We start from the raw sequence: 11387 nt of genomic DNA on the forward strand, positions 1-11387 counted from the left end.
TTAGGGAGAGATATTGCCTCAAAGAAATATGTGAAGACTGATAGAGAGCACCCTCTTCTGACCTCTGCACATTCACAGGCACACACACATGTATACACACACATACACTCACACAGACACACACAAATAAATATATTCTAAAAAGAAGCATAAATCATTGTTGCAGATTAAGAGCTCATAGCTCACACTAGAATGCTACCACCCCCTCTATACCATCTCTGTACAGGATGGGATTCCTCTGAGACCACAAAGAACCACCCACTGGTCATATGACCTATAAACACTACAGAGCTGGCTCATCCAACTGAGATGGGTTTTGGGGGTTTTTTTTGGTTGGTTGGTTGGTTAGTTGGTTTTTGCCTCCCTATACTATAGGTTCTGCATCCTGGTAGATCAGCCAGCCTCTGACTTCTTGACTGTTGATAGCCTCAACTACCTAGCTACTGTTTCTTCATACAGTTTCACTAAAAGCTGTTCTTGTGGGGTTGGAAAGACAGCTCAGCAGCTAGAGGCAGTTCCTGCTCTTCTAAGGGACTGGAGTTCTGTTTGTGGCACACACATTAGGTAGCTCACATCTGCCTGTGGCAATCACAAACATGATAAACAATTAGATTATACAGTTCCACGTATGCAACTCTGGTCTATCCTCAGAACTGTATAGTCAGTCATAGCAGCTTTATCTTCAAAGAGCCTCTTTCTTATCAACCTATAGACTATATATTTAATCTTACACCAGTCAGCCACATCCTCATTACAGCAAGGCTTAAATTTAAAATACCCCAAATGCCAAACACTGTCATGGAGCAAGCACAATTTATACTACTTGGAACTGTGTTTTCCCAGAGTTAAGAAATTATATCATGTCATGATTTATTCTAACCAAATATAAGCAACTTGTGCTCACTTTCCTTTACTGGGGACTATGAGTCTTTTTTTTTACCAGTTGATACTCATGCTAAGTTTTTTCTTCATCCTACTAATATAGTATGTTGTTGATTGCTTTAATGAACCACTACCCTTCCATTCCTGGGATCAATTCTACATGATCATAGCATATACTCCTTTCTTTTTTTTTTTTTTTTTTTAAGATTTATTTATTGTATGCTTTAAGTACACTGTAGCTGTCTTCAGACACTCCAGAAGAGGGCGCCAGATCTCATTACAGATGGTTGTGAGCCACCATATGGTTGCTGGGATTTGAACTCAGGACCTTCGGAAGAACAGTCAGTGCTCTTAACCGCTGAGTCATCTCTCCAGCCCCATATACTCCTTTCTGTATGCCGCTGAATTCAATATGCTGGTACTTTGTCTTTTATGACTAGGATCTCTTGGAAGCAATGACATTAAGGTTATTATGACATTTTTCAGGGCTAGAGATATGATTTAGTGGGGTAGAGCTAATACTGCTTTTACAGAAAAATTGATTTAGGATCCCAGTACACACTTCAGGTGGCTCACAACTGGCTGTAACTCCAGCTCCTGGGGACCTGATGCCTCTTATCTGCATGGACAACTATCCATGTGTACATACCCACATACACAGAATTTTCACAATCATTAAATAAATCCCTCCTTTTTGTTTCATTTTGGGTTTTTTTTTTTTTTTTTTTTTTTTTGTCGTTGTTTTTTCTTTGAAACAGGGTTTTTTCTGTGTAGCCTTGGCTGTCCTGGAACTCGTTCTGTAGACCAGGCTGATCATAAACTCAACTCATAGAGGTCCTCCTGCCTCTGCCTCCCAAGTGCTAGGTGCTACCACTGCCACTCCCCTTTCTCTCTTTCTCTTAAAAGAAGAAATATTTACTTTTTGGCATTGGGATTGTTAGTCTTAAGGTACCTCTCAAGGTAAAAATCAATAGTATTTGTAACTTCTTTGCTGTTATAACTTTTGAATCACAATGACTACACATAGTTAAGCGCTCACTGTTTTGTGTATATACACATATTCATGTGAATGGGGAAGTGTGCATACATGTGTATGCATATATGTGTATGCATATATGTGTGCAGGCTAGAAGTTGACATCAGATGTCTTCCTCAGTTGCTTCCCACCTTAATTTTAGGACACAGTCTCTCACTGAACCTGGAGCTTACCAATGCAGCTCGACTGGTTGACCAGCAAACGACCTGGGTTCAAATCCCAGCACCCACATGAAGGCTCACCACCTTCTCAAGGACCAGCACATGTGGTACACAGATACACTTGAAGGCAAAGCTCTCTTACACAGAAAATAATAATAAAAAAATTTAAAGGCTCTCTGGAATAAGGATGAGGCTTAGTAATAAAACACTTACCTAGTATATATGAGGCCCTGAACTCTATCCACAGCACTACAGAAAAAGAGGGGAGGGAGTTCACAATTTGCTTTTAGTTACTGGGCCTCAAGGAGAAAGTCTGGAGTATTTGTCAGTTTATTTAACCTTTTTAGAGATAAAGTTTTACCATATAGCCCAGGCTTGCCTTGAACTTTGAATTCTTCTGCCTCAACCTTCCAACTGCCTAGCTTAGATAATTCTTAGACTAAAAAAGTGCTTGGTACATATGCCATTAGTAAATATTCCTGTTAAATGAGTTAATGAATAAATAAATGCAGTATTTGTAGTTTTTAAGAAAAATTTTCAACCTCAACTGTTATGCTAAGATAATGAATGGTTTATTCCCCTGTCTCTCCCTATCCGGCTCCCTCTCCTCAAAAAAATTTATTGATTTTTGTGTGTGTGCTAGGGATTGAGCCCAGGACCTTAAACATTGTAGCCAAATGTTCTAACCCAGCCTGCAATAGTAATTTTTTTTTTGTTTTTGTTTTTTTGAGACAGGGTTTCTCTGTATAGCCCTGGCTGTCCTGGAACTCACTTTGTAGACCAGGCTGGCCTCGAACTCAGAAATCCGCCTGCCTCTGCCTCCCGAGTGCTGGGATTAAAAGTGAACTCCACTACCGCTGCTTCTGGGGGAGGTTTTTATTGTGGGTAAGAGGAGGAAGATATCAAGGCATCTAGAAGAGTCCAGGGCAGAGAGGAAAAGAAGCAGACTGTAGATGGCCAGGGCAAGGGAAGCAGTAGAGCATGAGAGCAGCGAGGCAGTGAGAGAGAGCAAGTGCTGGGATTAAAGGCGTGCACCACCATGCCCGGCTTATTTTTAAAAATTCAAACAGAACATGAATTAAATGTTGGTATGGTAGTACACAGCAGTAGTTAAGTGGTTAAGGCAGGAGGATTATCAATTAGCCTCTAGCCACTCTGAGCTCCAAAACCTAGTCTCAAAAAACAAAAATAAGGGGGCTGGAGAGATGGCTCAGAGGTTAAGACCTTTCAAAGGTCCTGAATTGAATTCCCAGCCACTGCAAGGTGGCTCACAACCATCTGTAATAGGATCCGATGCCCTCTTCTGGTGTATATGAAGACAGCGACAGTGTACTCATATAAATAAAATGAGCCATTCTTCAAAAAACAAAAGTAAAAAACAACAAAACAGGAACTGCTTATCAGGGAACTGCTCTCAGAAGCCTAAACTAGATGACAATGGGGTAGTATCTTTAAACACTGCCCTCTACAGTTTGCATATAAAGCCTCTCTTGTTTGTTTTAGATTACAGATCTGGGAGTTAGGGAGAAAGCTCAACTGTAAAGTATTTGCTATCAAAGCATGAGGTCAAGAGTTTAATCCCCAATACCCACATACAAAGCCAGCTATAGTGGCAAAAGTTTGTAATATCAGTGCTGGGAGGTAGAGACAGGCCAGTCTCAGGCTCACTGGCCATCCAGCCTAGCCTCAGCAGTAAATAAGGTTCCAGAGACAGCCTGTGTCAAACGTAAGGTAGATCACTCCTAAGGCGTACTGGATTTTGACCGCTGAAATCTGTACACACACACACACACACACACACAGAGAGAGAGAGAGAGAGAGAGAGAGAGAGAGAGAGAGAGAGAGAATACACTCCCATACCACCCTGCCATCCCATTTGTCTCTTCCTTGGAAAGTACCACTGTATATCTAAATGAAACCTGAAGAAGTGTTTTATTGATTCAGCTTTCAGGCTGATCCCAAAAAACCCATTGGTGGACACATTCTGGCTCACGCTTCCACAACAAGAATAAGCTTGCGCAAGGGAAGAGGAGAACTGAGGATTGCCAAGATTTATGACAGGTATATATTTCTTTGTTCTTCTTCAGATCCTGTGCACGTGCCTTTAAACAGAATTGCTACCCCCGAGAGACTGTACTTACTCCCCAACAGATACTATTCGCTTGATGTTCCTTCCCAAATACTATGACATTGACCAGGAAGTACCTCCTTGCACTCTGTACTTAGGGTTCTAAAGTCACAGTTATCAGATCATGTAGTGAGGCAAGCAATGACATCATGCCTGCTTCAGTTAAGGGCTATTTGGGTCTAAGGACATAGGCAATTCGAGAACATGGTCGTCTTTCTTTTTTGTTCAGGCTAACACCATTTTTTTTTCTTTTCTTTTCTTTTCTTTTCTTTTTTTTTTTTTTTTTTTTTTTGTTTGTTTTTTGAGACAGGGTTCAAAAAACTCTGTGTAGCCCTGGCTGTCCTGGAACTCACTCTGTAGACCAGGCTGGCCTCGAACTCAGAAATCCACCTGCCTTTGCCTCCCAAGTTCAGGGATTAAAGGTGTGCGCCACCACTGCCCGGCTACACCATTCCTTTTTTAGATGTCAGTTTAGACATCACTTTCTTAATCCAGGTATGGTGGCACACATCTATAATCCCAGCTCAGGAGGCTAAAGCAATAGATTGTAAATTATAGACCAGAGTGGTCTTCATAGTAAGATAGTATCTCCAAAGAAATTAATAGCAGAGGATGGCCTAATCGGTCATCAATGGAAGGAGAGGCCCTTGGTCCTGTGAAGGCTCTAGGCCCCAGTATAGGGTAATGCCAGGAACATGAATGGGAGTAGGTGGGTGGGGAGCCGGGGAGGGGGATATAGGGGATTTTCAGAGGGGAAACTAGGAAAGGGGATAACATTTGAAATGTAAAGAAAATATCTAATAAAAAAATTTTTAAAAGAAATTAATAGAGCCGGGCGTGGTAGCACACGCCTTTAATCCCAGCACTTGAGAGGCAGAGCCAGGCGGATTTCTGAGTTCCAGGCCAGCCTGGTCTACAAAGTGAGTTCCAGGACAGCCAGGGCTACACAGAGAAACCCTGTCTCGAAAAAACAAAAAAACAAAAAACAAAAACAAAAAAAAAGAAATTAATAAATGTCTGGGAGCTGGGAGTAAGTGTAAACCCAGAATTTAGGAATGGGTGGTGAGGCAGGAGAATTGTTGCAAATTTGAGACCAGCCTGTGCTATGCAGTAAGTTCCAACCCAGCCTTGGCTACAGAGTGAAACCCTGCCTCCAAAAAGTTCTCTTAAACAAGGACTAGAGATATAGCTCAGTGGCAGTGTGCTTGCTTGCCTAGCTTAGGCAATATCCTGGGTTCCATCCCCACAGAAAAAAAAATAATTTAACTAATTAAATAACACTTTCTCAGGGAACCTTTGCTTCATCTTTACAGTTCAGTCTCCCACGGTACTTTTTGTATGTGGTGAGGTTCAGTAAAGATACTGCTGACATGCACACTTCATTAGGGGAGTGGGGAAAGAGCTTTTAGGTTTGGTTTGGTTTATTTGCTTTGGTTCATTGTTGTTGTTGTTTGATTGATTATTTATTCATTTACTTATTGACACAGGGTTTCTCTGTGTAGCCCTGGCTGTCCTTGAACTCAGAAATCCACCTGCCTCTGCCTCTGCCTCCCAAGTGCTGGGATTAAAAGTGAACTCCACTACTGCTGCTTCTGGGGGAGGTTTTTATTGTGGGTAAGAGGAGGAAGATATCGAGGCATCTAGAAGAGTCCAGGGCAGAGAGGAAAAGAAGCAGACTGTAGATGGTCAGGGTGAGGGAAGCAGTAGAGCATGAGAGCAGCGAGGCAGCGAGAGAGAGCCCGGCCCGGGACAGCACGCAGTCAGGGAGGTGGACAGTGCAAGAGAGCAACGGCTAGAAAATGAGCATCATAGGAAGGTGAGTAGCTGAGGGGAGGGGGTTCTTCTGGGGAGGTGTACCAGTTTCACAAGTTCCTGAGGAATGCTGGCTTCTATCTAACCTCCAGAAATCCCTCTATAAGTCCAGCTGGAGCTCATTTCTAGACATATGGAGGGCCTGAGACCTGAAACAGGTTCAGTGTGAGACTGTCTCAAAATTAAGATGGAAGCTGGGCAGTGGTGGTGCATGCTTTTTTTAATCCCAGCACTCAAGAGGTAGAGGCAGGTGGATCTTTGTGAGTTCGAGGCCAGCCTGGTCTACAGAGAGAGTTCCAGGACATCCAGGATTACACAAATAAGCCTTGTCTCAGACAACCCAAAATAAATAAATAAAGCAATAAAGAAGACATCCAACATCCTCTTTATGCTTCCACATATGCATACATGAATATGCACACCTGCATGCAAAAATATACACACACCGATCCCTATCCTCTGCAAAAGTGCTCTTAACCACTATCATTTAGTCATCATTTTAGCCCCACCCAAATACTCCCCCCAACAGTTTGGTTTTGTTGTTGTTGTTTTTAATTATTTATTTTTATTTATATGAGTACACTGGGGCTATCTTCAGACATACACCAGAAGAGTGCATCATCAGATCCTGTTACAGATGGTTGTGAGCCACCATGTGGTTGCTGGGAATTGAACTCAGGACCTGCAGTCAGTGCTCTTAACCACTGAGCCATCTCTCCAGCCCAACAGTTTGTTTTTTTAAGACAAGCTTGCGGGCCGGGCGTGGTGGCGCACGCCTTTAATCCCAGCACTTGGGAGGCAGAGGCAGGCGGATTTCTGAGTTCGAGGCCAGCCTGGGCTACAGAGTGAGTTCCAGGACAGCCACGACTACACAGAGAAACCCTGTCTCGAAAAACCAAAAAAAAAAAAAAAAAAGACAAGCTTGCTACATATTCCTTATTCCTTAGCTGTCCTGGAGCTGGCTATGTAGACCAGGCTGGCCTCAAACTCAGAGATCCACCTGATTTTTGCCTCCCTAATGATAGCATTGAAGGCCTCTACAACCACACCCAGCTACATCCAAATACTTAGTTCATTCTCACTTATACTTGACTGTGAGCACAACAAGGACTAGTTAATCTCCCAGCAGTGAGCTGAGACTTGACACTTGGTAGACCATAACTAATCACTAAATTAACAAATGAATGAACATAAGTACCTGTTCAGTCATTTGTAGGTCTCATCCAGGCCTCCTGCAGATCTTTAAGATAAACAGTTCCTACCATTCTTATTGACCTAAAAGGTTGTTTCAGCCTTGCGAATTCAATAGGGCTTTGGAACAGTAAATTGCCAACAAGGTTAGTCATGTCAAGTTTCCATAAACTTGATTCAAGTCAGATGTGGTGGCTCATGATTGTACTCTCAGTACTTAAGGCTGACACAGGAGGATTGCTGCTAATGTGAGGCAGCCCAGGCTACCTAGTGAATTCCAGATGAGCCTGGGCTAGAGAGTAAATGAGACTTTGTTACAATTAAACAAAGACATGTACATCTTATATCAAAACAGCAAAACCAGATCAGAACTTAAGGTATCAAAACTGGAGCTGAAGAGGTAGCTCAGCAGTCAAGAGCACTTGCTGCTCTGCCAGAGAACTCACCAGGCTTCTCATAACTTAGAGCCAAGCCCGAGTAGCCATTTACATGCCATGAATGGCTTTCTAAATTTTTGTTTATGTGTTTAATTTTTTATTGTATGTGTATGTTTGCCTTAGTTTGTATGTGCATATGCATCCCTGGTACCTATGGAGGCCAAAAAAAGGGCATCAGAGCCCTCAGAAACAGACAGTTGTGAGCAGTTCTGTGGGTATCACTGGATTGGGAACTGAACCCTGCTCCTCTGCAATTGCTGTGAATCTCTGAGCCAGCTCTCCAGCCTCACGAATGACCTTACACCCAAATCAAGAGAATAGAAAGCGGGCGTGGTGGCGCACGCCTTTAATCCCAGCACTCGGGAGGCAGAGCCAGGCGGATTTCTGAGTTCGAGGCCAGCCTGGTCTACAGAGTGAGTTCCAGGACAGCCAGGGCTACACAGAGAAACCCTGTCTCGAAAAACCATTAAAAACAAAACAAAACAGAGACTAGAAGAGTCAAGGGATTCTCTTATGTGAGCACTACTGCGGCTCCTCCAAACTCAAGTCCTCAGACCTGGATTGCAAGCACCTTACTCATCCTGGAGAAGGTCACGTATGACCAAAGGCTTGAAGAAGTGAGAAAGATGGTTAGGTAAAGGGCTATGTGGCCCTTGGCCCCTGTGCTTCCACCACATACGTTGTTTTTGAGACAGGGTTTCATGTAGCTCAGGCCCCCAGACTCTCCATGTAGCCAAGGATAACTTTTAGCTTCTGATCTTCCCTCTGCCTCCTGAGTGCTCAAATTGCAGACATGCACCACCACACCTTTTTCATTCAATGCTGAGGATTAAAGCCAGGGCTTCAGGTGACACAAGGCACACAGCCTAGCAATTGATCTTTCCTACCCAGCCCATTCCCCATTTTTGAAGCAAGGTGTTATGGAGTCCAGGCAGGTTCTTAAACGTGTGATCCTCCAGCAAAGGCACTGCAGGGCAGGCTCCTGCATTAAGCGTCCCTCCCACGTGTTTCCTTTGCCTGGAATAACCCTCCCCACAGAGCCCTTTATCTGACCTGAGTTTGTAGGAGGCTCAGTAGTACTTGCATAAGATCTAATGGTATTTATCAATAATTCCAGCACTGGGGAATCAAAAGGATTCTGGGGCTTGTTGACCAAGTGCAGCGGAAGTAGAGTACTCCAGATTTAAGAACGACCCTGACGTAACAGATGAGGTAGAGACTGATAGAAGTTATCAGTCTCTGATGTCAACTCTAGCTTCCATATACTGTATATGTGACTAGCAAGCAAGCCTTCACACCACACACACACCTGTTACCTGCTCAGTTGGGGAGGCAAGAGGGTGAGTAGTTTAGTGCCAGCCTGAGCTACATAGTGAGATTCTACCTAAATAAATAAACAAAAAGTAAGTAATCGCCAGGCATGGTGGCGCACGCCTTTAATCCCAGCACTCGGGAGGCAGAGCCAGGAGGATTTCTGAGTTCGAGGCCAGCCTGGTCTACAGAGTGAGTACCAGGACAGCCAGGGCTACACAGAGAAACCCTGTCTCGAAAAAAACAAAAAAAAAAAAAAAAAAAAAAAGTAAGTAATCCTAGCACTCAGTAGGCAGAGGTCAGAGGCCAGCCTGAACTACATGGAGAGTGCCAGGACAGGCAGAAATACATAGAGAGACCCTGTCTCAAAAAAAAAAAAAACAAAACAAAAAAAACAAAACCTTAAACAACAAAAGGGCTGGGAGTGTAGCGAGGTTAGAGATCACTTGTCTATCATGTCCAAGACTCTGAGGTCAGTTTCCAGCACTACACACAGAGAGAGCAAAAAGTTCCCTGCTTCCCAGCTGACTACCCAGTGTCCACATAGCTCGTCGTCCTTCCTCAGCTCCATCTTCCTTTCTCCACAAGACTTGCCTTTTACCCTAACCCACTGATTCAGTGTGGATCACTCGGGTGACTCCTCATCAATTAATGAAAACTAATAAGGTTTTTAAACTAAATCAAAAGAAAACTCAAAGTATGTTTAGACAAACATGTTTAGTCAAATAGGGAATGAAGAAATGAATCAATTGATCAAAATTAGTCAGTCTCCACAGTTCAGTGCTAATGGTAGGTATTCCACCTTCACAAGTTCTAGTTCTCTGACAGAGAGAACTGCACAACTTGCAGTTAATGACAACACAGAATGCATAGAGCCCTTACCAAACAAGAACCAGGAAGCTGAAGGACAAGCTACACAACCAGCTTTTCCCTGCAGGCGCTCAGAACTTGCCTGCTTTATTTCAAAGCCCTGTTCAGCTTTCCCTTTGTTGGCAAAGCCTGACTAAAGCTGCACCCCAAAGGAGTCAGACAGGCCCCATAGGACCTGTACACAGCCTCAAACTATCCTGATAAAACACCCAGTTTATCCCCATTTGCCTGTTTCCAAGTTTGGGAGTAATTTTTCTTGACATTCAAAACCTTATATATAGAAGTTGTTTAACAAATGTTTGCGAGGGTTGATAACACTGCTAGGTAAGCTCTGTAGGCCACATTTAGCTGTACCAGCACTGCAGCGTCTCTGGAGACTCAGACTGATGGGAACGTGATGAATGTGACATGTGCACAGTATTTATAGAAACAGAGCTTTTTATAAACTTCTGTTCCCTTGTATTCTGTAGCCCCGAGATGCCTGAAAATGAAGCCACCTTCGCAATAACCGCTGGAGGGATCGGGGATGCCAAGGAGTAGGTGGGGAATTGGTACAGACTGCTTTTTGCTGCTTATTAGGGGCTGGAGAAGTGGGAAGCAGCCTTGAATTTACATCTTGAAATAAGAGTTTGTTTTTTCCCCCATGTGTTATTAAAAGAAAGTCAGCAAAAGCGATGTAAAGCTTATATTTATCTTAAAAGTTCCTTCCTGATATGTAACCAACTATATATATACTGCATGTTGATTCAGAAATATGCATACATATTCTTGAATTACTTGATAGACACATATGCATAAATGTGCCTGTCAGGTATTGGGGAAGGGGTACCCAGTGCCCTTCCTTCTGCCTACTAAAGTAAGCCATTGAGCACACAGAAATTCAAAGGAGCTCAGAGATGTATCATCCCCCCCGACCCCGCAACCCCAGACTTCTCATCCAGCATTTCTTGGGGCATAGCACCAATGGCTATGGTGCTGGGACTGAGAACTGGATGCTGTTCCCCAAGAGAGCTCATGTGAGGTGAAAGCTTGGAGTATACATGAGCTGTTTGTAGTCACCCTGGCGGCCTTCACATGCATCTTTACAATAAGAGGAGAGAAGCATTAAGCCAACTTTTCAATCATCTGATATGTCAAGTTGAAATGACTTTTAAAAAATATGTTATGATAATTGGGCATGGTGGTGCACACTTGTAATCTCAATATTTGGGAGGCCTAGGTAGCTTTAGCTACATAGTAAGTTCAAAACTGGCCTGGGTGATATGACACTATCCAAAAAAGGTATGTTTTTATGTTTTGAGTGGAGAATTCAAAGTTGGTTTTTTTTTTAATTTTAGAGCTAATATAAATGTAAAATCTATAGCTGAGACATCAAAGAATTTGTGAAAGAACATTGTTTTTGAGTGTGTGTGATTGTCAAAAATAAAATCTAGTTTTCAAAATACAAGACTATTTAAAAATTAAAATACTAATATATAATTGCTACAGATGATCTTTTATATTGTGTTAACTAAAATGAAATCCAAAAAGTAAAGTATTTACTATTAGAGGTTTTTGAT

The 11387-nt window shown here is 42.7% G+C and overlaps 1 protein-coding gene across 1 annotated transcript in view; it reads left to right on the plus strand.

Moving 5' to 3' along the window:
• The window catches only part of Dmc1 (DNA meiotic recombinase 1), a 45147-nt gene extending 33965 nt beyond the window's left edge, over window positions 1-11182 (plus strand). The window contains exons 13-14 of the mRNA XM_021183540.2: window positions 4024-4140; window positions 10299-11182. Of these exons, the coding sequence (XP_021039199.1) occupies window positions 4024-4140; window positions 10299-10368 (187 nt within the window). The 3' untranslated portion in view covers window positions 10369-11182. The remainder of the gene's footprint in view (window positions 1-4023; window positions 4141-10298) is intronic.
• Window positions 11183-11387: the final 205 nt, after the last annotated feature.

This window comes from Mus caroli, unplaced genomic scaffold (assembly GCF_978045245.1).
Source record: "Mus caroli unplaced genomic scaffold, Mus_caroli_1 scaffold_16, whole genome shotgun sequence".
Taxonomy (NCBI): Eukaryota; Metazoa; Chordata; class Mammalia; order Rodentia; family Muridae; genus Mus; species Mus caroli.